This window comes from Squalius cephalus (assembly GCF_949319135.1).
Source record: "Squalius cephalus genome assembly, chromosome: 13".
NCBI lineage: Eukaryota > Metazoa > Chordata > Actinopteri > Cypriniformes > Leuciscidae > Squalius > Squalius cephalus.
In genome coordinates, this window is record NC_137134.1 from 31,977,807 (window position 1) to 32,005,708 (window position 27,902).

The 27,902-nt window shown below is 36.4% G+C and overlaps 2 protein-coding genes and 1 long non-coding RNA gene across 5 annotated transcripts in view; 2 read left to right on the top strand and 1 right to left on the bottom strand.

The window, feature by feature from the left end:
* The window catches only part of LOC307169968 (uncharacterized protein), a 44,023-nt gene that overhangs the window by 466 nt on the left and 15,655 nt on the right, over positions 1–27,902 (top strand). Inside the window, exons 2-6 of one of the 2 annotated variants that reach the window (XM_079890865.1) lie at positions 1,342–1,746; positions 2,045–2,116; positions 3,551–3,661; positions 3,757–3,807; positions 4,726–7,677. The exons of the other annotated variant lie outside the window; for it this stretch is intronic. Of the exons in view, the coding sequence (XP_079746991.1) occupies positions 1,342–1,746; positions 2,045–2,116; positions 3,551–3,661; positions 3,757–3,800 (632 nt within the window). The 3' untranslated portion in view covers positions 3,801–3,807; positions 4,726–7,677. Of the gene's footprint in view, positions 1–1,341; positions 1,747–2,044; positions 2,117–3,550; positions 3,662–3,756; positions 3,808–4,725; positions 7,678–27,902 lie in introns of those variants that run through there. 2 annotated transcript variants of the gene reach the window in all.
* LOC307169971 (uncharacterized protein) lies at positions 12,818–18,674 on the top strand. 2 transcript variants are annotated; one of them, XM_079890872.1, is made up of 6 exons: positions 12,818–13,137; positions 15,596–15,979; positions 16,620–16,676; positions 16,755–16,874; positions 16,963–17,013; positions 17,393–18,674. In XM_079890872.1, the coding sequence occupies exons 1-5, from the start codon at positions 13,095–13,097 to the stop codon at positions 17,004–17,006; spliced, it is 648 nt and encodes a 215-aa protein (XP_079746998.1). In that variant the 5' UTR covers positions 12,818–13,094; the 3' UTR covers positions 17,007–17,013; positions 17,393–18,674. The 2 variants fall into 2 exon arrangements, with proteins under 2 accessions (XP_079746998.1, XP_079746999.1); XM_079890873.1 differs by having other exon boundaries at positions 16,966–17,013.
* On the bottom strand, positions 24,116–26,286 carry LOC307169985. The gene is made up of 2 exons (XR_013823260.1): positions 25,586–26,286; positions 24,116–25,442 (listed from the first exon to the last, which is right to left on the bottom strand). It is a non-coding gene; the product is annotated as an uncharacterized lncRNA (long non-coding RNA).

The following is a 27,902-nucleotide window of genomic DNA, read 5'->3' on the forward strand; positions in this document are numbered from 1 at the left end:
GACAGAATCAGTCAGCACTCCCTTTGTTCTCTGTCTGAACCAGTTTTACCAGCAAAAATACCCAATAGCCAATTTAATGCTTTTAATGTACTGTAAACGAATTCCCTAGCTCCCTTCCTTGTTCCGTGCCCGCAAGTGATTGAACTAAAAACAAAACTCATAGTCTGTTGATCACGTGATTTTCGGAGAAACGATACAAGCCTCGATACTTTTCTTAATATAGCCTACAGATGAACTTGAGCTTCTGTTTCATACGTAACAACACCACTAATAAATGGTCTTCACTGGTGGTTTAGACCTGGATAACCAAACTTAAGTGCTTTAACTCCTTTGAAAGCAAACAGAGCTGACTGCGCAGTATAGGCCTTGAAGGGTTAAAATTTAAGAATATGTTTTCAGATATGCTTCCTTACATAACATCACGGTGAAGAATACTGATTTTAGCATTTGAGGTTTTAATTTAGATAGTATATAAACTGAGAAAGTGATTATTGAGTTTACAGCAAGATATTCCTGCCTGACCTGTTTTTCCTTTGTAAGTTAAATGAGTAAGATCACGGAGACGCTAACCTATTGTCTTTAATGGCCCTTGGAGCAAGAGCCACAGTCCAGATGTTGAATCGTTAGGTTTATTGACTTTCACCTTTTGTCTTTAACGGCTCTGGGATGGCTCTTGGAATTGGAGCTCCTGGCCAGTATCAGCATGTGAATAGTTATGCTGATTCAATTGGACTCAGAGTAGGGTGTGTTCCTACTTCATTTGCATGCTTTGTTCAGAGTCTCCACCTCTATGTAATCCCTCCCCCTTGGAATGTATATAACTACAATGCAAACTGTATTAGAGTTAGATCATGTTGGAAGTTTCTACAGCCGCGTACAGAGGAGTTTCTCAATAAAGAATAACTTCAGTTGAACGCGATCCCGACTGTCTCACTGGTCTCTGCTTTGAAGAAAGAAAAACTTTACAACAGCCTAAACCAGGAAACAAGCTCAGGCTGGTTTAAGGTGTTTATAACAACTCCAATATATTCACCTAGAATCATGACTCGTCGAAAATGCATTTTAGATATCTTACTTGTTAATCATTATAATTTGACTTATAATGTGTTTGTCCTAACTTTAGAAATAGTAGCCTATTAGCCGATAATAGTTATGAATTATTTAATGTAAAACGAGGCTGTAATCAATATTTATCCACCACAGAGATCTTTATGATTTAAGATCTTCTGTCATCGGCTTCTCATAATTCAACACATTGCTGTTTTGTTGAATTTCTTATCAAATGCATACACACACATTTATACACACACACAATCAAATTATTGTTAATCTTTCTCGCAGGTGTGCTTGGTGACGCTTCTGAATTGAACTTGGTATCAATGGAAGAAAAAAAATCTGTCCCTCTAAACACTGGTGTTACCAAACAACCACGCGACAAGATGCTGTGGTATTTTAATGACATCCTCATAGCTCAGATCAACGGAGAGCGCGGTACTAGTTGTCTGTATGATGGAGAAGACGGGAGATTCAGAGAGATAGTAGAGGTGGACTATGAGACCGGATCTCTGACCATCACAAACATCAGATCTGAACATGCTGGACGTTATGAAGCAAATTTCATCCAAAGCAAGAGCTCAGGAACCAGCCAAAGCTTGAACCGAAACAGCAAGTGTGACAGCACAAAAATCATCAGAAAAATGAGCAACATCGGCGACACCATAAAAACATTCATAGTCTCCGTCAGCAGTGAGTCATTTAATCATTTTGCCTGCAGCACTTTTGACACACGAGATTGTTTGAATGTCAAAACCGTGACATTCAAATACCAGTTTATCATATTTCCTTGTATAAAACCTGTTTCAGAAAAGATTTCCTGCATGTCTGTTTTGGCAAGATTAGACTGACACTGTTCAGTCCTTTTCGGTAGACATACCTTGTGAATAATTCAATATTAAAAATATTCTAACTGGTTCTAAAAGGCTCCTTTTCTGACTGCCTATATATCAGACTTTTTTTTTATTTCTTTTATTCTCTTGTTTTCCAGCTCCTCTGTCTGTTCCTGACGAAATCAACGATGAAGTGGACGAGACTGGGAAGGAGCAGGAGTCTGAAAGGAGTATGTTTCTTCTCCCTTTCTTTTTTTACAGTCATGTGAAACAGTTTGTGCTGATATGCTGTGGTCGGTCTTCTGTGCACTTTGGTGTCGTCTGTCTAAAGGACATTGTTCTGGAAGTCTTGTGTATTTTTTGCAAACCTAAGCCGTGCAGCTGTGTTCTTTATCCTGGCAACCCTTCCAAACATACCATACTTGTCCCGTTTTTTTCTAATTGTACTGCCATGAACTTCATAATTTCACATGTTATCTGACGCCAGTAGACTCTGAGGTGTAGCTCTTGGGTGTTTAGCGATTTCTCTGATCTTTGGGTGAATTTCCTGGGACTTCCACTCCTGAGAAGATTGGAACTGTCTTGAATGTTTTCAACTTGTGATTAATCTTTCTTACTGTATAGAATAATGGACTTCAAACTGTTTGTCAATGGCCTTGGAACACTTCATAGATTAATGGCAGCAACAATTATTTATCAATGGCTCAGTTTTTGGCAGACTGCAGCTAAATGTTACCCAAAATCCCAAAGCCAAATTATTATTTTTTACTCATATGACTCGGGATTTAATTTTTTTTCAACACAGTTTGAACAGCACAAGCCACATGGAATCTGACCTTTTAATTTCCCATTCGGGTCACTTCCACATATGATCCTAAATCAGATACAGGTCTGATGTTTTGCTATGTGACCTCAGTCTGAACAGTCATATGGGAATTCATGAGACTTTCAAGTCACTCTAGTCTAGAGCAACATTCGTCACATTTCTGCGCTCATGGGAGTCGCTTCAAATATTTTACATACCTGAAGTTATCAAGACAGTTTCGAAAGGTAGTCAGTGAAGGACAGTGATGTGTCACAACTCATTATTATTACAGTGAGACAAGCGAAACATAAATGTTTAGAAACGTCTTTCTTTTTTCACATCCTCCTCTTTGTTTTTGTTTTTTATATATTACCTGTGCATACATTAGCTGGCTTTTGCAGCAGATCACACTTTACATAAACGCATAATCGCTTACTTTAATGTTGTCCATTTTTCCGAAATCGGAATTGGCTCACAGTGTGAGAGCAGCCTATGATCATTGTTGGTGTCTTTCCTGGTTTGCAGTGTGTTAACACAAAAATGAAGGCTCCATCAAAACTTCTGCTATTATAGATATGATCACACTTGCTGAAAATCAGTTAATCAAAGCCATTTGAAAAGCAGATTTAAGACTGCTACTAACTCTCTTCATTCTTATGTTAACAGTAAGGGTGTCCTTAGTTTTTCATACATGGCTTCTCCATTTTGTTTAGAAGATTTTTTTTTTATTATTATGTCCCGATACATAAAACCATGGAATTAAACAAGGGTTTAATTCATTTTACTATTTTTCACGTGACTGGATATCCAATTACTGTATCAGTAATTACTAATGACTGTCTGTGTTTTTCTGTTCCAGGTTCAGTTCTGATTCCAGTTTATGTAGCAGTAACATTGGCTGTTGCTGTTCTGATGTCTGTAGCTGCAGCTGTTGGTGTGGTTTACTATCGCCGCAGGAGGTCCACAAATGGCAAGTGACACCTACATATACTATAGTAAGAGGAAAACAATGTCTTTATTGTGCAAACATAGAATTTAATTGTATGTGTAATTTATTTATTACAGCAGAAGTAGAGAAAAACAAGCTTGAACATCTGTTGAAAGTCTGAATATGAGGTAAGATACTGCACTACTATGGTGTCTGTGATGGATTTTTTTTTAATTAATCATAACTAACATTTATTTTTCTAGCAGGAATGACATTTATATGATTTTGAATCCTAAATGTTTCCAAACCCTTTGGTCAAAAACACTCAGTCAGTGTCTGTTTGTTAGTGAATCATGTCTGAATATAACAAAAGGGGAAAAGAAACTAGACATATCTAAATGTATAAACTAAAAAATCCCAAGTGACAGTGTTCAGAAATTAACGAGACATCGTTCGACTCAGTGTGAGACTCTTAGGGGTTAGATTCCAGTCAGGTAAGTACAATCCTTAGGCATTTTATACGGTCAGAATAGCTATACTTAGGCATCAACCCGCACATTAAGAAGTTAACTCAATTGAGTGTAATATTTTCAGGTGTCAGGGACACTTAAACTTGGTTTCCCCTCAGGTGTGTAGGGGAAAATCTATCACGTCTTTGTAGTAAATTTTCATAAAAAAAAAAAAAAAAAATGCAAATGTCTTATGCATGTTGCAAGCTTCTCAAGAATGTTCAAAAATGTTCAAGTTTAACGTTTTGCTCTAATGTGCCATTTGTAAATCTAATTTCCAAATATTCTGTGTGCCATAAATTGTAAAAATTAAGTAATATTTAATTTTTCATTTCACAAAGAATGTGAAAACAGTGCAAACAGAGATCTGATCTCACCATCATCCAGTTAGTCTGAGATTACATGAAGAGACAGAACAACTGAGACTATATCTACAGTATATTAACTGTATATTTATAATTCCACTGACTAAATAGAATTTATATCAAAGTTATCTAACTGGAAAAATAACTTTTAAACCGAGCCTTATTAACTTACTGATGTGTTGATTTCACTTCTCATTTCTCTCTCTTTACCGTGTGATTTGTTTTCTTACAGGAGAAATACTGATGTCATGTGACGTCAAAGGGATTAGAGGATCCCAGTGGTCCAGGTTATAGTTAGAATGAAGGGGTTACTATGTGAACATTGGTGACCATAAGCCTGAGTGGATGTCCATGACATATGAAATCACACAAGGCTCAATTCTAGCGCCACTCCTGTTCAACCTGTACATGCTCCCAATGAGCCAAATAATAAGAAACAACCAAATTGCTTAAAGCTGCAGTCCGTAGCTTTTTTGGGTTAAAAATTAATGTGTTTAATTCCAGTGGTACTGGTGGATTTCTGCAGGAAATTCGAGCATGTATTTGCGTCATTACGTCACATCTCTACACATAAAGAAGAGTCTCGGCTAGTAGGCTATGAGTGTGAGGATGTTGGAGGTGGAGATTTATAGCCTTTTCTCACAGCACTTGATATAATTAAACTTATCAATTTGATGGCGGATCCAGAAAGGTTCAAACGACAATCACCAGCGACAACTGGAGATTCACCCGTTGTAAAACACGAAAGACTTCGGAGAAAAACTGCAACCGGGCCCATGCGAAAACAAGGACAAATATCGGAAGGGCATTAAATGTAGTCACACAATGCTGATGTTGTTAGCATTAACAATTTGAGAACAAAGTATAATTTGCACGGTTTGACGTGATACGCGATCGTTAGATTTAATCGGCCCGATTTACTGCAATGCTTTTTTCCCCTTAGTTGGTCAGAACAAAAGTGCATGTTTCTTGTTCAGACGACATTTTCCAGTGAAAATTCTTATGTTGGTCATACTTCCAAAAAGTAGGATCTGTGATTGCGAATGCCAGTATTCACACCACCGGCACGGTGATTGACAGCCACACATTCTATTATCTCACATTATATTGACTCCATAGCACTGTGCCATGCCGAGGCACAACGCACGTAAAGTTGATAATTCCGCGAATAACTGCAATTGCAGATTTCGAACAGAGATGGCGACAAAGAGGAAAAACTGCAGACTGTACCTTTAACTCTAAAAAATTAAAAAGTTGTTTCAAGCCATGTTTTGGTCAAATATGGACAAACCCAACCGTTAGTTTAACATTTTTATTAAATAATAATCAAGCATAGTCTTAGTTCTGGCAGGTCACGTTAGTCAAGCTCGCATCAGCTGACTCTCAGCTGATCCATGTCACATTTATGCTGAATTCTAGGTTCCATGTAAGTAGTCACCTGACAAGTGGGCTGTCTTTGTGTGAAATTTCATAAAACTTTTGGGAACAGAAAATGTAAAAGTTAAAAAAGAAAAATTAGGGAGAGTCAATAATTTGACATTAATGATAATTATTTCTGAATAATTCCCTGCCATTTTTGTGAAAAATAAGTAATCATGTAGTCAAAGTAACTGGATTCAGATTATGAGCATCTAAAAAGGAATATAATCTAATTACATGTGCTTATTTTTTGGAATCTGATTACACTGTGAAACAGTTGTGTAATTGTAACTGTAAAATATTGTTAAATTTAAAAAGGAAAAAAACTGTTTATAAGTTCAAAAACTGTAAAAGATCAGACATTTCATGTAATTTGTATAGTTAAATACTGTTAAATGTACAGTTTTTAGAAGTAAAAAATGTGAATCAAATTATAATTTAAGGCGAAAACTGTTAACTGATATTCAGAGAATCCCGTTTGACACTTCAAATTTGGTGTTGGTGTTTGCCTTGTGTTTCACCTTCTATATACAGTACTAGTGTAATTCAGGAGCTTGTGGACAAGCTACTTGTGATGAACTTCTTCATGATTCTTCATGTGGCAACCACCATTATAATAATGGTGTTTGTCACTATATGTTAAAGGTGACAACTTTTTTTATGTAAAGATTTTAGTAGCAGTGTGCGTTGTTAGATTTACCGGTTTAAATAGCTTTTTTTTTTTTTTTTTTTTTTTTTTTACAGAATTACTTTTTTTAATTACTTTTGAGATGTATGTCCTGCTTGTTATTGGCCTCAACAACCATACTATTGTGGCCTTCCTAAAAAGACCATAAGACAGCTGCAGCTCATACAGAACGCTGCTGCCAGGATTCTGAGCAGAACCAGAAAATATGAACATATCACACCAGTCCTCAGGTCTTTACACTGGCTCCCAGTTACATTTAAAATTGATTTTCAAGGACAAGGTACTTTTTATTGTCTCCTTTATGAGAAAATTGTTTTGGATGAAAATACAAATACCCTCAATACATTGCAGATATTCTTACTGAATATAAACAGATCACTCAGATCATCAGAATCAAGTCAGCTAGAAATACCAAGGGTTTACTCAAAGTAAGGAGAGTCTGCTTGTATCTATTATGCCAGCACAGCTGAAACCAGTTTCCAGAAGAGATCAGATCTGCTCCTACAGTTTCACATTCAAATCCAGACTCAAAACACACTGTTACTGTACATCCGACTGCACTTTATTTTATCTGTGTATCCTTCTTGTCATTTTTGTAACTCTTTTGATGCATTTTAAAAAATATTTGCTTGTATTATTTTTTAAATATTTTTCATGTAAAGCACTTATTATTGTGCATGTATGTGTTTTATAAATAAACTTTAGATAACATGTGGCCACAGGGCCTGCTCATGTCACTTGCTATAGGGCCGACACATCCAAGAGGATAAGCAGAATGAAGAATGGATGATATATTATTGAGCATCTCAAGAAAATGTTGAAGTGAGTGAAGAGCCACTGCAGACACTAACATTATATTGAATGTACTGGGTATTTTAAATTAATTTGCTTGATCTGTTATAAATGTCCACGTATTTAATTACAGAAAAAAATGTTTACTGTTATTCTTACTAGTTTGTCCACTTTTATGCTATATAACAAGTAGTGAAGCCATCGTTTTATCCTAAAATATGACATATGAATTTGAATGTTTATGAATATAGACTCCTTTATGTTAGAAAAATATTAAACCTAATTAAAAAGACAGCATTCTGTTTAATTAAATTTTTTATCATTTATATTACCATTGTACTTATCTGAAAACAAATGGTTAAAATATTATACTTTTGTCATTATACTTATGTCACAGTGCATGTGGTTTCATTTTCCACATAAAATCAAAAACATTTGTATTTTTTTATAAACTTGACAAGTCCATTTACATCCACACATTAAACCTCTTATATCCTTGATAACCATATTTGAATCAAAATATGTTTCATATATTCAACTCTTTACAGATCAAAATACCAAGATATATCACATTTATGTTGTCAGTTTTTTGTCCCCTCCTCTTGTGGACCTGATGTCATAAACCAGTACAGCGACAGTAGCCACGCCCACCAGAGCAGAGACGACCAATCGGATCACAGCTTCAGTAGAATGACAACAGTGGACGTGGATTTGGTTTGTTTTTCTAATAATTGTATAGAAGTCCCTATATGAATTATGAATTCATAATTACCCATTATGAATGAAATGTGTGTTATTTGGAAGAAAGTCGAGGTATGACTGACTTTAGCCCACTAATTCCATTAGAGTGTTGCTATACAGTGGATCCCCCCATTGTGCTTCTAGGCTTTTGGGTTAATTTGCAAAACGTAAATGTAGGAAACCAATCCAAGAAGACGATTACTATTATTTAACTTAAGTTATGATTACAAATTACTTTATTTAGGCTAAATGTATTTTTATCTGCCGGGATGACAGAAATTACGTCATTAGGCTACATAGAGACGAACTGTCCGAAAGAACCGGTTCGCATATTTATTATGTCTATGATCACTGCAACCAACCGTGGTTAATTGATACTAACACCTTCTCGCTCCCCTATGCTGATATAAATAAAAGAGCTGACATATCCAGCTGGAGAGAGAAAGGATGATTGCAAGCTATGTCCTCACGGTTACAGCATGTTTTATCGCGGCTGGTACATATTGATCAGTGGTGGAAAGAGAACTAAATAATTGTACTCAAGTAAAAATATTGCTACTTAAGTATTAATTTACTTGAGTACAAGTAGAAGTACTGAAAAATAATATGACTCAAGTAAGAGTAAATAAGTAGTTTGCTTAAAAACTACTCAAGTAACTACGTTACAAAGTACTTTAGTATTATTTTTCTATTTTTACCCAAAATGGGGAGATGATAGCGATATGGAGCGCCAAACACTCTCATGTCAATTCTGTTTCATTCATACTGGAAGCCCAGTACACACTGATTCATACCTCGCACAGAAAGTCCACAAGTGAGATTCATAGAATGATTCACTTATGACGTTTCAGGAAATGCCAATATGGATATAATAACATGCAAATAGAGACATTTGACTGATGAAACATGAAGACAAACACATATAGCGATATCTTAGGTATTTTCATAAGAATGATGTATGTCTTTAAAGGGATATTTCACCAAAAAAGGAAAATTAGCCCCTGATTTATTCACCCTCAAGCTACCCTAGGTGTATATGACATTCTTCTTTCAGATGAATACAATCATAGTTACATTAAAAAATGTCCTGGCTCTTCCAAGCTTTATAATGGCCGTGAATGGCTAGAGAAAATTTGAAGCCCAAAAAAGTGCACCCATCCATGATAAAAGTGGTCCACTTTTAGTCCAGGGGGTTAATAAAGGCCTTCTGAAGTGAAGCCATGTGTTTGTGTAAGGAAAATACCCATATTTAAAACTTTATAATCTAAAATAACTAGCTTTAGCCAGACGACCATACGCATCGATTTACGGTGGAAGACTAACCCCTGACTCGACGCACAACGTATATATATTATAGAAGAGGAGCTTCAGTTTGTTGCACAGCCCTATTTGTTAAAACCACGAGAGGCGTCTAAGCTTACGATACTCCTACATTCTACATCATACATGTGTCATAGGTTACTCTTGTGGCGCAAGTCAATTTGCTTATGCGTACGATCGTCTGGCGGAAGCTAGTTATTTTAGATTATAAAGTTATAAATGTGGGTATTTTTCAAAAACCCATGGCTTCGCTTCCGAAGGCCTTTATTAACCCACGGGAGCAATGTGGAGTATTTTTTTATTTTTATTTTTTATCATGAATGGATGCACTTTTTTGGGTTTTAAATTTTTTCCAGCCATTCAACTTGGAGGAGCCAGGACATTTAATTATGTGTGAGTAAATCATAATTGTGTGCTAATTTTCATTTTTGGGTGAACAAACCCATTAATGCAATGCTAATCAACATAGCCTGTATTATAGAATTTAATAAAATTATATATTCTCACACATGAAACCACAGAAGTAATTTCAAGTAGCCTAATTTTGATTTTGAAGCAAAACATGATATTAAACTGATATTAAATAAATTGTAGTTTTTGACGGTATGCTAAGCAAACATACTAGCTTTCCCTGTTGTCAAGAGAAAATGTTTTATTACTAATCTTTAAAAGTAAGTCCAGGTAAGATAATTTGAATGTTTTTATTTGAATAATTTCATATTTAAAAGCAAAGACGGTTAAGGTAAAGGTCCTATAAAAAAGAGAGATGTAGTATGAAGAAAAAAAATAAATAAGTGGGGTATGGTTGACATTAAATTAAGTGCTCTTTTTTTTCGTTCTACCGAAAATGTGCTGGGAGCCTACTATTGCTTTTACATGCATGTGATTGACAGACAAATCATGCGATCTTATTTCACTGTTGTTGAGGGTTTTTCAGCTTTGTACAAAGTTTGCTTCGTACATTTAGTTTAACTGTATTGTTAAAGAGGGCGAGCAGCTAGTGATGTGACATTTGAACCGAGGCGTCGGAGCGTGTGTCGAGAAAAAGTGGGCGTGCCAGATGAAGCCGCGATTCGAGGCTTGTGTTGGTAACGTGAAAATCACGTGACTAATGACAAACGAGGCCTCGGTTTGTGTGGATACGTCATCGGTTCGGTCTGAGTGTCGCTTCCGGATAAAAGGCGGTTCGAAACTCGCGCCACCTTGTGGGTGTTGATCAGCAGTAGTAGAAGCAGTTGTAGTAGTGTCAGAGAGTCAGAGTTAGAAAACTATTATTGTCATTGTCGTTATTGTGTCATATGTGAGGGCTGTATATTATTACATTATCAGGTTAGAATAGTTGTAGTACATTATTATTATAGTAGGCCTAGCTATATTATAGTCTTGTTATATTAATTAGATAAGATTATTTGGATTGCTCTGGATTTTTGGATCTGGACTGGACTGCTTTTTGATTTGGATTGCCCTTTTGGATTTGTTTGCTTTTTGTGACTCTTCCTTTTTCCTGGTAATGGAGACAGCAAGAAAGAGGGAATCCTCCCCTGTCTGGGCTCAACAGAAGCATCAGTGTCCTCATTTATACCACTGGCATTTTTACGTTCCCCTGCATCCTCTGTTCCTTGTGAAAGGATCTTTTCCAAGGCTAGAGAGATTTTGTCCAAGAAGAGGAATCGTCTAAACCCCAACACACTTGAAATAATTCTGTTTCTCAATAAAAAAACTATTGTAATCCTTCCTCCCGGACTATTCTGTTGCAGTTTACTTTAATCTGTTATCTATAATCTGCTAAATGAATAAATATACTTTATTACACTCCCTCTGACATAAGCACTGCACTCAACACAGTGCCACTGTTGTTGTTCATACTGTCACTATCCAAACAATTTATGAATAATTAATGAACTGTGTGTGTGACTCTGTATCTTTCTCTGTCTGAATTTACTTGTGCATATTTTATATTATACCCAGTAATGGACACATGTCTCATCATGTCTTTTTATTATTGCAAATGAAAGGTTACAGACATCAACAGTGAGTACAAAATAAATAAATAAATATTTTTATTTATACAAATATTTTTATAAAATATACATTTAAATATAAATATACAAATAAATATAAATATGTATTTGTATATTTACATTACAAATAAATATTTTTATTTATAAAAGTGTTTTTAAAAATATACATTTTTTATTAAAAAAAAACATTTTTTATAAAATGAGGGAGAGAGGGGAGGGGAGGGGGGAGGCGTGACACTGGTTCAGAATGAATTAATTTGTCTGCTATTTCTTTGCACAGTAGCTAGGTGTCACTAGTGAGCAATGCTGAATGAAGCTTCGAGTAATGAACCTTTGGCTGAAGCAATGGGCTGCGAGGTCTCAGTGGTTCAGGAAGCCTCATTTTGCCATCACTATCTACAACTATTTTGACAAATAAAACATACCTCGTTGGCTGAGTACCGAGAGAGGAATTAGTTTTAGTCTTTTTCTTCTTTTTGTTTATCTTATTTCTTTTAGACTTAGCTTAGTGACCACGCTTTAGTCATGCATCTTTCTTTCTCTTGAGAGAATCGCTTCTTCTGCGGAATGAACTTATTTCGGCAAGCTTAATTCTGAGTGTTCTTTGCTGCACGCATGGCCACAGTGTCCGGATTTTAACAATAATTAAGTCATAGGCTACATCCAGGTCAATGGTACTTTTGACTATTTTAGAATGAAAACATTAGTCTATTAGCCTATTTAATAATGGGTTAATAGCCGTGCTTTTAATTGACTAGTCAAAAATTTAATGGGGATCTCAGATTACACATTCAACTATTCCGACTGTGCCAGCTTTATGGTGTAAAGATCCGACGCAAAATAACGCGACTGAACACTAAACAGAAAGTGAACCAAGCCTTTGGATTTCACTGCAAATTGTGCTGCAGGCGATATGTTGTGGTCTAGGAGCCTGTAGGCTAATAGGTAGGCTATACACTATATATAGGCTTTTATAGGCCACGTATGTGTGTGTATATATATATATATGTATATATATATATATATATATATATATATATATATATATATATATATATATATATACGCTATAGCCTATAGTCATACACTGCATCGGTGTCATACTGAATACATATAGGCGATTCTTCACTGTTTAAGCTGATCTAGCGTCCCTGACCCTGACTGACCCAATATATTCAACTGCATATGTGTGCCGCAAATCACTTAAAAGCAGCAACAGACCACAATAGCTGTAAGTTGTTAAGGAGTCAAAATGTGTACCTAGAATCATAACTCGTCAAAATTTCATTGTAGATCAACCTTTACAATTATTAGTCGACTAGTTTTACTTGAAAACACAGATCATTTAACAGGAAGCATAGCAACCAGTAATAAGTGTAGTAATTGTTCCTTGTTTGTTTATTTATTTATCTATTTATTTTTTAATTGTTTGCGGTTGTGTTTCTGTTTCACTCTCTAGGCTATACTTGTTTAGTCTTTAGTTTAAAAAAAACATCTACTTTCTGTGGAATTTTCCGTGGATTTTCATTCGTCGAGATAAAGACGGACTAGAAGGAAGTAAAATCATCTGAATTCAGATTAGTTGATTCATCACGGGTACCTGTTGCGAGGAGTAAGGCTATGGGAGTCTATTTTGTGTTCACTCTGTCTATTTTTCTTGTCGGTAAGTCACTTGACTTAATTATTTCCTGTTTTCAGCGAAGTTTAATTTCACTTGAACTCTATTAGGCCTAACTATTAGGCTACACATGTTCCACTCGTTCAGTCCGTGTAATTTTTTTTTTTTTTTTTTTTTTTTTGGTCCTTTGAATGTTTTCCTAGTTCAAGGGTGTTTTGTTTTTATTTAAAGGTGATCATGCAAATGTAGGCTATTCAATATAAAGTAGGGTGAATTGCCCTAATGTGGGAAATTTTTTGCACTTCAGACTTATGTGACATATTTCGATGTGTAACCAAAACATTAAATCCACACCCAATACCATTTTAAAAAACCCAGGATGTATCCTAATCAAATCAAAAGAGAAAATTCAAATAACCCATTCATAAGATAACTTATAGACATATTAGTGCTCTTATTGCAAGTCGTCTGAGGAAAAACTGCAGCTTCCTAATGTGGGACACTGAAAAATCTATGATAAAACACCAAAAAATCACATTGATACATGTAGAATAGTAAAATCTTTAATTTTAGATTCACTGGAGAGTAGATTTAGGGACATTCCATGCCCTGGCCAACAGTCTAACAACAGTCAAACTGGTTAAAACTATGTCAATGGCGTTCAGATGGTCTTCACACAAGGTGCCTCCTGTTTGATGATTGCTCCACCCTCAAATATTATTGGACATTTGATAGGTCATGTGATTTTGATCACATGACACCACAGCTTTGTCTAACCCATAGTTTCACTGTCATTCATGTATTTATGGGGGACCTACAAACACTAGACCTTAGGTGTCACACATTAGGCAGTGTCCCACATTAGGGCAATTCACCCTATCTAGACTCTTACAAAAGATTGCCTCTCAATCATGACTCATGATCGACTAGGAGTGTGTGTCTAGGAGTGTCTGTCTACAGAAACACTGCTGTGTGCCTGTATTTTTTTATTTCTTGTTTTGCTGCCGGCAGGTTTCAGAGGGCGGGACTTTATCGTCTGTGTATGAAGCTGTGTCGACACAAAAACAGTTCGCCAATGTTACTAATGCCTTCCTTTCTGTAACTCCTGACATGTTGTAACTAGGCTATCATCTACGCTTTTAGGATGACACATAATAATTGTTTATTAACGTGCGTTTCTGTCAAGTGTTCCGCCCGGAAGGATCGAGGGCCCGAGTTTGAATGTTATTTTTACAAACAGCTAGCCTACTTGACATGAATAGTCAAGGTTGCCAAGTCCGCTATTTTCTAGTATCGCGTAACCAGACCTTCAGAGTTTCAGAGTCAGACTGGCAGCAGAAGGTCCAGTGGACTCTATCGCAGCTTCTCTTGGCCAAGAACCGCCCAAGAGGACGTTTGACTGACATGTAACGCAACCAATCACAGTTCGTTTTGTTTCTGCGTGACTGCGTCAGCTTTAGGGGCATGGAAATATAATATCGTTGTCCCTACAAATAAATTATTAATTCAAGCACGTTGTGCAAGTTTACTACAACAATGGTGCCCCAAAATTCACATACTTTTGAAAATCCAGTAGTTGATCCTGGTAAGCGGTCATTACATTTTTAAACACAACGACTTTCTTCTTCCACGAGGGTTTTTGGTGTCACGGCATTTGTTTCCAGGCAGACCGACAAAGAACGCGACACACACACACCTAGAGATGTAATTTAATAAATATTGAATTCATTAAAATGATATGTATTTTTTTACCATCCTTCATTAAAAAGCGTTATATCATTAGGCACACAGTAGGTGGCACAACACGTGATTTATTTTAATTAAACAACATACAATATAACACAATATTTATAATTAAATGAATAATTTTGTCTTTATTCATTAAAGTGCATAATATAGCGTCACATCATACATGTAGTTATAGCCTAATAGTCATTGCAATTCAAGTCTTATCATAATTGGTCAAACCTGAAAGCCAAAGAAAGTATCTGTATTTTTTATTTTCTTTAGACAATATACAGTATCACTCAATATTACTATTAAATACTATGGTAATGTCGAAATGAGTCCTGCCTGTCATGACATTACCTTCTCTGCCTTTCCTTATAAAATAACCTTTTAACATATAGTAAAATCTACATATTGTGCCCAACAAAAGTATTGTTTAGCATAAAACATGTTGAAGATTAGCGAACAGGCTGTCGATTTCTTAAATGATAATGTGTTTCCTCACAAAACTGGTTTATTCAGTGTAGTGAAGCCTCCCCTCCATAGACATACATTGATAAAAAAATGGCCTCTGCTCTCCTTTCATGCGTACCAGCGTTAGCATTAGCCGTTACGCTTTTTTGGCTCAAGGTTGCATGCTTTTGACAAGATTGTAATCTAGTGGCTTTGACACACCTCTCCCAGACATCCTGTAGAATTCAACCAATCAGAACACGACTTTAAATTACCATGCGAACCATACACGGATAGCCTAATTGTTTATGTGTGTCCTCAGGTGCGTTTGGTGATAAAGTGTCATTGTCCGTGCTGGAGGGAGATTCTGTTACTCTAAACACTGGTGTTACCAAACAACCACTCGACAAGATGCTGTGGTATTTTAATGACATTCTCATAGCTCAGATCAACGGAGAGCCCGGTAAGAGCTGTTTATATGATGGAGAAGACGGGAGATTCAGAGACAGACTGGAGATGGACTATGAGACTGGATCTCTGACCATCACAAACATCAGATCTGAACATGCTGGACGTTTTGAAGCAAATTTCATCCAAAGCAAGAGCTCAGGAACCAGTGAAAGCTTGAACCAAAACAGCAAGTGTGACAGCACAAAAATCATCAGAAAAATGAGCAACATTGGCGACACCATAAAAATATTCAGTGGTAAGTCCTTCTGACCTGGTCAGGATTAGAGACTGGCACTGTTCAATCTTTTTCAGTAGTCTTCATTTATGAGCTATTAAACATGATGATTATGTTATGATTATAACATGATAAATGTGAGTTGAAGGAGCAAACCCTGCAGTTTATTTACAAGATGTGAACCAAGCGCAAGACAGACAGACCTGGTAGTAAACGTGAAACTCACCCACAGAAATTTACATTTACATAAAATAAAGCTAGACAAGCGACAATGGAAACTTGAAGGATATACACAAAGGATGCGCCTGAAATCACATAGTCTCTTGAGTAGGCACTTATTTTGAATAAGTACTGTGCGACCATTAAAAAAGTAAGTTCGGCGCTTCACCTCCATTCATAAATCCTATCACGAGGCCTTATGGGATATTAAAGTGTCCATCATATGCACACTTCAGAATCTCACCAGAAGAAGTGGCTCATCCGGGGACTTTTTACCTACAGTTTTATGAGTTCTGTGAATTCAGACATACTTCTTTTGTCACTGTTTTTCGCCTGCTATATAGTACGGAAGTATGCGATTTAATATAATAATAATAATAATAATAATAATTGCTGTGTGCTTTTTTAAACTTCTTTATTATTATTCTCTCGTCTTTTCCAGCTTCTGTGTCTAATAAGTCCAGCAAGAGGTGGAATGAGCAAGAGTCTGAACAAGAATGTATGTTTCTCCTCCATATCTTATAATATATATATGGAATGAACACACTGACAGATTCACTCTTTGTATCTGATCCAGGTCCAGGTCTGTCTTTAGTTGTTGTAGCAGTAATAGCTGTTGCTGTTCTGCTGGCGTGTGTATTTGCAGCTGTATTAGTTGCTTGTGTGATTTACTATCGCTGCAGGAGCTCCAGAAAGGGTAAGCATCACTTACAGAGACTATAGTGAGAGGAAAACATCATCTTTATTGTGCAACATGTTTAATTGTGTGTGTAATTGTTTCAAAGCAGATGTTGAGAAAAACAAGAAAGTTCTTCTAATGAAAGTCTAAGTATGAGGTAAGATGTCTTTTAAAGAAATTATGAATGTACATCAGAAAAATATACAGTAGGCCTATGGTGCAAATGTCTCAGGCATGTTAGAGCCTTTGCTAAAATGTTTAAGACAGTTATTTATATCATTTAGTGCAGTGGTTTTCAATCCTGCATATTCAATCACCGCTCTGCACATTTTGTACTTCTCTTTTCTGACACATTCAATGCAGTTCTGATGATCTGAATCAGATGTGTTAAATAATGGAGACATATAAAATTTGCAGAGCCATGCATGGGTTCCATTGATCAGGATTGAAAAACACTCTATGGGCCATTAAATTGTAATAATACGGTGAGATTTTTGCATGAACAAAGAGTCTGACAGCAGATGTTATCCACACAGAGATCTGATCTCAGTATCTTCTAGGACTACACGAAGAGTCAAGAAGATATGAATGGAATTCACAATTGTAATGTATCCATGAATTATTAAATATCAATGTAAATGTTTCAAAGAATATAATCAATTATATGTAATTGTACTTTTACTTTAAAAATGTTAACTTATACATATAATACTTAGGGGGAGAGCGGGGCACAACCTAATGCTACAGTACATCAACACTAGATAGAGAAACATTAAAACATCTATGCTGTTCTATGAGGTATGCGATGTTAGATCGGAAGGATCTCCACGTCAGAAATATCAGATATATTTGACCCCGGACGCCAGATCTTGTCAAAAGATATCTGATTTGTCTGCTGTTCAAAACCAGTAAAACCTGTCAACAGCAGTCAGAAATTATTGTGTTTGAAAATTAACATCGTGTTCACATCTAAAACCAACGTTTGTTTAATGTCAAAGTCCAACGTCAGACAGACATCGGATTTTGGTTGGTGTAAGCGCCGCAATGTAAACATTTGTAAAATAAAAAAAAATCATAAAAAAGGTCAAATGGATGGCACATTCAATCTCTCAAGATCTCAACAGAGGAGGATTAAACAACTCCACAAACAGCATTACCAGCTTTACTTATTACTAACCAGACTGGTGTATATGTTTCGTTTGATGCCACCATTATGGTGATCAGTGTTTGCTTTAGTTGTGCAGTTTGACTTTTTAACATTAGTTTTTCTCTGGCGACTCTTACTGTGTTTGTTATGGCAAGAACAGCAAGAGAAGATGTGCTCAGATGATGTTGGCTACATGTGGATGATAAAGATATAGACATCATATAGTGGTCTGAATCACTGATGTCATCCAGAATCTACTGGATGAACTCCAGCATTTATTAGACTCACTCAGACATCAATAATCAGCATATAAATCTCAACAATGGTGACATGCTTAATGCCGCAATGCAGTCTGGGAGCCATTGATGAGTCTTATATGATGCACCCACAATGCATTGCAGCATGAAGCATGTCACCGTTAATGAGATTCAGATGCTGATTCTACAATGTCTGTGTGTATATTTAAAACTTTTTGGTGTACAATCCGTCAGATTAAGCGGCTGGATAGCAATCATAGGACTGTTATAATCAATAATATGAAATATATAACATGATATCTATATAATCAAAGAATAGTCTCTGAATATGATCTCTGAATCAAACGCATACCTGTATCTTTATCAACACCAAAAGGGCCAGCACAATCTTATCACATTTTCTCTTGATGTTCTTGCCATAATAAAAAAAAAAAATAATAATAATAATAATAATAATAATGGTAACATAAAACAAAACATTGTCAACCAAACATTAAAGGGTTAGTTCACCCAAAAATGAAAATTCTGTCAGTAATTACTCACCCTCATGTTGTTCCAACCGCGTAAGACCTTCGTTCATCTTCGGAACACAAATTAAGATATTTTTGATGAAATCTGAGCCATGTCTCACTCCTCCGTAGGCTGCTATGTGACCGAAACTTGCTGGCCCAGAAAAGTTATTAAAGAGATCATTAATATAGTCCAAGTGACTACAGTAGCTCAATTTTAAGTTTATAAAAGCGACGAGAATACTTTTTGTGTGCAAAAACAAAAAAAAATAACGACTTTATTCCACTATTCATTTCCTTCTCTCTGGGCCTCGAGTTGGTTCACGTAGTGTTTAAGCGTAGCGCGTCTGTGTTGCACGTCACCACGTATGCTCACTATTGGTCGACGCTTGTCATGTGTGTGATGCGTGGTGACGTGCAGAACAGACGCGCTACGCTTAAACACTACGTGAACCAACTCGAGGCCCAGAGAGAAGGAAATGAATAGTGGAATAAAGTCGTTATTTTTGTTTATTTTTGCCCACAAAAAGTATTCTCGACGCTTTATAAACTTAAGATCGAGCCACTGTAGTCACTTGGACTATATTAACGATCGCTTTAATAACTTTTCTGGGCCAGCAAGTTTCAGTCACCTAGAAGCCTATGGAGGAGTGATCAGCTCTCAGATTTAATCAAAAATATCTTAATTTGTGTTCCGAAGATGAACGAAAGTCTTACGGTGTTGGAACAACTTGAGGGTGAGTAATTACTGACAGAATTTTCATTTTTGGGTGAACTAACCCTTTAACATCTAAACCTCTGTTGATTCTCAATAACTGCTGCAGTAGATGTATGAGAGAAATGGTTAGTAAAGTGAAATGTAATGCTGTTTGTGGAGTTGTTTAATCCGTTGTTTAATCAGCAATTATATCATTACAGATTTCACTAAATGATTTAACCTGCTACTCATAATACAACTAAAATAAACTATGAACAACTCTATGATGAGAATAAAGCTAATGAACTAATTACAATATAAAACAAATGACACTGAAAAATCCAAGATACTGTGGAAATGCATAAATATATAATGCACACAAAAATATGTATACACGTCATATGTTGAGCTCACAGTGCTATAATGTTTGATGTCCTATTCCTTTCATGGTAGAAGTCAATCTCCCAAGTAATAATTTCAAGTCTGTTTTTCTTTTGTGTAACTGTTCAATCATCAATCCTGTTAATTTCATTCATTTTTACCTTCTGTGAATGTGTGTTGTCTTGAGAATGGTTTAGTAGAAGACTTCTACCCTATAGCTAATCTAATACAGTACTTTGATGGAGACTGACAATGGGACATCAATTGATGTGAAAAAAACATTGTATCTATTTTTGTAAATGTTTTCAAGAAAGTAATATCAGTGACAGTGTTAAGAATTTCCATGGATCACATGACGTAGCCAGTCATGGATGGAGCTAAGTCTCCTCAGGTGCTCTTAATGATTGATAAATCACTCTTGTTTGGTGTGTTGGTGTGTGCCATATGCAATGGAAGCAGACTGTCCTTTCTTTCTGTCCTAATGAGAGCCTTTGTGGAGTTGATGTGTTCCTGACAATGTAAGTTTGTGCTCTTTTGATTTGTTTCATAATGTTAATTATTGAGATTCTGTTTGGGTCTAATTCTGAAATGTTCTATGTGATTGTTTCTTATGTTTCATTGTTCTTATTATTTTGATGTTGAATTGTTTAGGATTGGATTATGTGATTAATGATTTATTAGTTGAAGTTCTATGGTGTTTATTATATTTAAGATTCTGTTTGTTGTTTATTTGTTTATAGAAACCAGCATACAAATCTATATCTGATTCCCATTCTACTATATGGCCTGATTCACGATCTGTTACAATAAATGTTTATGGACTGAGTACTGGACCCCTGTGTTTTAATGACACACCATCCTGCTAGCACATTTCCTGAACCAAACATTCCCAATATTTTACAGACAGAGCTAATACTGTGACACCAAAAACCCTCAAAGGATTTTTTTTATTTTACTTCCGATTTAACATTCTAGAATGTGATTTCAACACTCTCTGAAACTCAACTTTCACCTTTTAAATTTTGGGATTCAACCTTTGACCTTTATTAAATCGAACTAGCTGTGCAACTCAGTTCTGAACGTAGTGTCTGATCAGCTGTCATTAGTGAAACGATAGGCATGAATACTCACTCTCAGTGAAAATATGATTGGGAAATATTTAAAGTCTTTAAATGTGTCCTTTAACACAAGGCCTGAAAAAAAAAAAAAAAAACAGTTAATGCAGGCTTAACAAATCTGAAAACCTGATCATATTTATTTATATATGTAGGTGCGTGTGTATAGCTGAGAGTCCGGGGAGGAGAAAGGAAAGCTGAGTACACATAGGCAGTCACTTAAAGTGCCCCTATTATGGATATTGTCATATTTAAAAAAAATATATATATAGGGCTATATATAAAACCATGTTTGTAATTCAAGTAAAATGATAAATAAACACGTCTTTTATATGGAGATAAATAACAGTAGGCTTTGGGTATCTTCATATAAAAGCAACAGAACTTAAATTACATCCAGTTTATCATCAACACAGTGCATGAGCAAGAATCCCATTATATCAGTCTTTGATCCACTATGAGAAGAGAAAACTGTCCATCTTGTCTGCTCTTATATGTATATGGAGCAACAGCTAAAACACATTTATTGAAGTTGGATAGAGTCAGTAATAAAGCATTGAGGATATGTGCGGGTGTAATGAGATCAACACCAATTAAAGCAATCCAGGTTGAGTTATGAGAAGTGCCCTCAGACCTGAGAAGAGATAAGCTCATGCTTGCATACTGCTGCTTAAGTGGATGTGGAAATCATGCAAAGAGTATTATTCAAGAATGTTGGGAGTATAGGTCTTTTAAAGGTAATGGCTTTGGATGGGTAACAAAAACAAAATCAGACGAATATAGAGTGAATAATATCTGGTTTAATTCACCTACACCTATTAGTAATATCCATATTCAATATCTATATGGTATATTTACTAAAACGGAGATAGATTTAAATATTCTGGAACTAAAAAAAGAATGGGAAGAGAGTGGGAAAGGACACCTGGCAAGTCAATATATAAGGAACAAATATTATAGTTATTTAGAAATGTATACAGATGGATCTAAGGATGAGAAGGACAATGTAGGAATAGGAATTTATATACCAACAATGAACATGATCAGGCTTCAGTGTATACGGCAGAGATGATGGCGATTATTGTAGGACTGCAGTGGGTTGAGGAAGTAAAACCAGACCGAGTGGTGTGTTGTGTTGATTCTGTAGCAGCTCTATATAATAGAGAAGATCTAATGCTAGAAATCCAACAAAGTTTATTTAGATTACAGAGACTACAGATAGATGTGAGATTCTGTTGGGTACCTGCTCATATAGGAATAAAAGGGAATGAGGGAGCAGATAAAATAGCAAAAAAATCAACCAGGACGAATGATACCATAAATATACCCCTTGGAAAAGGAGAGGCTAAGGCAATAATTAAAAAAGAAATGATGAAAAAATGGCAGGACAGGTGGGATGTGGATAAAAGTGAAAGGAAATATTACAGATTGCAAAAATCTATTAATGCACAGGGTGTGAATAGAAGTAATAGAAAAGAGGAGAGTGTTTTAACCAGGCTAAGGTTTGATCACACAGGATTAAATAAAACATTGTTTTTAATGGGTAAAAGTCAATCTGATGAATGTATAGAATGTAGGTCCAAGGAAGATGTTGAACACGTATTATTGCATTGTAAGAAATATAGGGATGAGAGGATGAGACTAAATCAAAAGATAAGTCAGGTAGGAAGAAAGTGGAATATTGAAGGTTTGTTAGGAACAACAGGAGATGGGGTAAAGGATGCACAGAAAGCAGTTGTACAATATTTGAAAAACATAGGAATATATAATAGGATTTAGGTTTTTTTGATTATATAGTCATAATAATATGTTCTCATGTTACATACTCCAATAGAGAGCCTAAGTCCCTCCCCTTCCGGTCGACCACCATGGGACCTTATTTCGGAAAAACATTGTATGGTAGTCAATGGCGAGAGACAACAAGTATTTTGATCTCGTTTGAATTGTGCCCTGATTTACACATATGATGTTTGTCAATTTAAAAGATACATTTTAAAGTCAAGAAAGTCGCAGCTTGATATAAAACTGCTGAGGTATAAGACTGTGAAAACACGTAATTACAAAGACTACAAACCCAGAAGGCGCACACGCGACGTCATTCCTTTTCTCTCAATGAATGAAGCTAACTTTACTGAAGCTAACGTCAGTCATTGTTTCTATAGTCTTACATAATAATGGTAACGTTATGCCGTCATGCCTGAGTGTTTTGAGCCAGAATACACACATACGAGCAACGGATCTTGTGACGCACATAGTGCGAGACAAGAGATGTAGTTCATTGAGCAATTTTCACATAAAACTAAACGTTACTCTTCTGTTTTATGACAAACTGCGACTTTCTTTACTTTCATAATTACCTTTTAAATTGGCAAACATCATATGTGTAGTTCAGGGCACAGTTCAGACGGAATAAAAAGATAAGTTATCTCTCGCCATTGACTTCCATACATATTTTTTCCGAAATAAGGTCCCATGAGCCGGAAGCGGAGGGGCGGGACTTAGGCTCTCTATACAGTAGGTGGCGGTATGCACCTTGACAGTCATGGTTGCAATCTGCCATAAAGCGAAAAGAAGAAGAGTGAAGCAGTGTTAGGAGGCAGAAACGCCATGAGCGCAGCACGAGACGTCGACATTTTTTCGCTGAAACTATAATGTAAGAGTGGTGCACGGTCAGATTAAGTTTCGTGTACAGTAACATTGTTGTGTGAGACGTAGTTAAAACAGAAGTTCGGCTGATTGCGTCATCGGACAGAGAACAACAGTGTTGGAGACTGGCTGCACAAAAGAGAGTTGCTGGAGCCGTGAGTTTCGTGCGGAACACTGTTGTTTTTGACGTTATTCTGACTGTAAGAATTTTTGAGCGTCCTACTGTTTTTCTGAGTGATCCATAAACTGTGTTGGAGCGAGAGACATTGATTTTTTTTGTTGGTGAATCATTTAAGTGCACTTGTTAGTGCGCGAACGATCGGTTTTGAAGGAGTGAATCGTTTTTTTTTTTTTTTTTTAGGGACTGACGATCGTCCATGATCAAGATTTGTTTTTGAGAGACAAATTGTGTGTGATTCAGATCATTCGATCTATGCGTGCGAGCTGGCTGAGCTGCGCCATTTTGTTCCAGAAAGTTTCTGAGTTTTTCCTGGGCCGCGCTGAAACTTTTCTGTGTTTTTTTTTTTTCTTGTTTATTACCCTGCCATCCTTTCGACATCTCACTGTCCTGTCTCAGCTGTTCATTGAGTCACCGCAAGACATCGCAAGTCATCACATCAAAGTTGTCGTTGCCAGACTAGTATTACAGTTCGATACACACACACACACACACACGAACATTTGACTGATAGTGTGAACTGAACTGAGTGTTTGAACAAACTGAGGGTTTCAACTGTCAATTTGAACTGTGTTTGTGATAACTGAGTTGTTTGGAAACTGAATCATAAAATTGATTCATGAGAATCGTTTAAGTGATTTCAAGGTTACCTACATTCGAAATGAGTTATTAGAAGTGAGTCATTTAAGTGGAGTGAGTTTATGAAGTGAATCATTTGAATTGAACTATACGAGTCATCTACATCCAGTGTTGTCTGTAAATAAGTTTGTGCCCTAATATTGACATTAATATTGGAAAACACTTTTGAGGTGTTAAAAGAGGGTTGTTTCGAAAGTGTTAACCATTTGATGGTCTTTCAAGAAAAAAAAGGAATTTAAAACTGTTTGTTTATTTTTATTTTTTGTTACTTTTTTGTTATTTTATTCCATTGAAACAGATCCTTCCAGCAGACATATACACTCACCTAAAGGATTATTAGGAACACTTGTTCAATTTCTCATTAATGCAATTATCTAATCAACCAATCACATGGCAGTTGCTTAAATGCATTTAGGGGTGTGGTCCTGGTCAAGACAATCTCCTGAACTCCAAACTGAATGTCAGAATGGGAAAGAAAGGTGATTTAAGCAATTTTGAGCGTGGCATGGTTGTTGGTGCCAGACGGGCCGGTCTGAGTATTTCTCAATCTGCTCAGTTACTGGGATTTTCACGCACAACCATTTCTAGGGTTTACAAAGAATGGTGTGAAAAGGGAAAAACATCCAGTATGCGGCAATCCTGTGGGCGAAAATACCTTGTTGATGCTAGAGGTCTGAGGAGAATGGGCCGACTGATTGAAGCTGATAGAAGAGCAACTTTGACTGAAATAACCACTCGTTACAACCGAGGTATGCAGCAAAGCATTTGTGAAGCCACAGCACGCACAGCCTTGAGGCGGATGGGCTACAGCAAAAGACCCCACCGGGTACCACTCATCTCCACTACAAATAGGAAAGAGGCTACAATTTGTACGAGCTCACCAAAATTGGACAGTTGAAGACTGGAAAAATGTTGCCTGGTCTGATGAGTCTCGATTTCTGTTGAGACATTCAGATGGTAGAGTCAGAATTTGGCGTAAACAGAATGAGAACATGGATCCATTATGCCTTGTTACAACTGTGCAGGCTGGTGGTGGTGGTGTAATGGTGTGGAGGATGTTTTCTTGGCACACTTTAGTGCCAATTGGGCATCGTTTAAATGCCACGGCCTACCTGAGCATTGTTTCTGACCATGTCCATCCCTTTATGACCACCATGTACCCATCCTCTGATGGCTACTTCCAGCAGGATAATGCACCATGTCACAAAGCTCGAATCATTTAAAATTGGTTTCTTGAACATGACAATGAGTTCGCTGTACTAAAATGGCCCCCACAGTCACCAGATCTCAACCCAATAGAGCATCTTTGGGATGTGGTGGAACGGGAGCTTCGTGCCCTGGATGTGCATCCCACAAATCTCCATCAACTGCAAGATGCTATCCTATCAATATGGGCCAACATTTCTAAAGAATGCTTTCAGCACCTTGTTGAATCAATGCCACGTAGAATTAAGGCAGTTCTGAAGGCGAAAGGGGGTCAAACACAGTATTAGTATGGTGTTCCTAATAATCCTTTAGGTGAGTGTATTTGTGAAATGGCTGTAGCACTCCCTGTAGTAGCCAGTGTTAGCTGGTTTGACCAACTGGTTTGTAGGTTCCTGGCTTTGTGCCTGTACTGCCTCTTCTGTTATAATACTTTCTCTGCACTCAAGGTCTTTACACAGAAACACTGATTAAATGAATTTGTCCCAACTTAAATGAATTTGTCCCAGTAAACATGTGTGGGAAAAAGAGTATTGTCTGGCTCGTTTTTATGACGTTGTGTTTCCGAGCAATACTAATCAAATGTGTGAAATCAGAACGGTGTAGCCTATTTGGGTCATTCTACCAGAAACGTACATTTCCACTTATAAAAAAATCTTGGGGGAAAAAATATATTTTTCTTAAATCTGAACGTTGAGTCATATGGAGGACATGTTAAACTATGAGAGACACATATCATGCCATATGTTTTTATGATTGAATAAAATACATTTTTATACGCATTTCACCCCTAAAATGTCAGGCCCTGTCACAGATACATTTGTATATGTTAGAATGGTTTCCTAATGAATTTCTTGATACAAATAGCATTTTCGTATTGAACACATGTCCCTGATTGTATCTAACATTGTTTTATAATTCCTTCAAGAAATATAAGTAACTTTTGGTCAACTGTAGTACACAAAATCACAGAATACCCACCAGGCACTCAAATAGTTGTAAAATAACTAACTTTACATAAGATATTTTTAGAAAAAGATAGTAGTGGATATAGTATACCACCACCTTCATCTTCACAGTTAAAGAGATTAATGCATCATTATTTCCTCAAATAGTACACTTTTGTCATAATTTCCTGTGTGACAGGACTGACCATGGCATGACAGGACTGACTTTATGGATTTTGATGTTGCAGAAAACGTTATGTTTTGTGTTCTTTATTTAAGTGTTGATTGGCATTTCTTTTTTTTTAATTATTATTATAATTTTAATGTTAATGAAATATTAGACTATGGTAAAATTCAGCCAAGGACATACATAATATTGCCAAAAGTATTGGGACAGCCCTCCAAATAATTGAATTCAGGTGTTCCAATCACTTCCATGGCCACAGTTTTATGTACGTTTCTGGTAGAATGTCCCATTTATTAAAGCTAACGTTACCTCTACATTCACATTTTGTGTCAAACTGAATATGTAGCATTAGTGGGTAAAATTAATTAAGTTAAATCTTTCCTGGGCGCGGAGCACGCCAGTGTGTTGACAAACGCGTCACCAACAAACACCGACACTTTCCACGCACGCTATTGGATGAAGGCAACAAATACGTCATGCATGTCGGACCCCACACGTATAGAGCTGGTAAGTCCCGCCCATCCGTAAAACCCCACTGGACCTCTAGGTTGAAAAATCGTCAATGCAAGTGAATGTGAGAAAATAATTATTTTCTGGTCCCGTTTGAATTTTGCCATGAATGTGAACATATGTTGTCTGTGAATTTTTAAAATAATTTTTCGTGTGAAGAATGCTACAATTTAGCGGGCAGAAGTTTGATACGGTTAGACTTTGTGTGAGAGCACTTTGTGGACTACAACTCTTCGCTGCTTTTGACGGGAATCTGAAGAAAGAACAGCCCATTTGGTTTGAATGTTGACATTTGGGTACAAAACACACAGGCATCTCGATCTGTCTCCATAGATTATCGCAGCATTAGCACCGTGATTTGACAAGTGGAGGGAAAATGTGTTATGGGGTGGTGGCGTCACATAGGCGACAAATCTATTCTTTCTCGTTATGTCTTTTCCACAACTGCTAGCCAAAGAATCATACAATATACTGTCAAACTCGTAACATGAAAAATTATATAAAAAATTCACAGACAACATACAGTACAGGCCAAAAGTTTGGACACGTTACTATTTTTAATGTTTTTGAAAGAAGTTTCTTCTGCTCATCAAGCCTGCATTTATTTGATCAAAAATACAGAAAAAAATG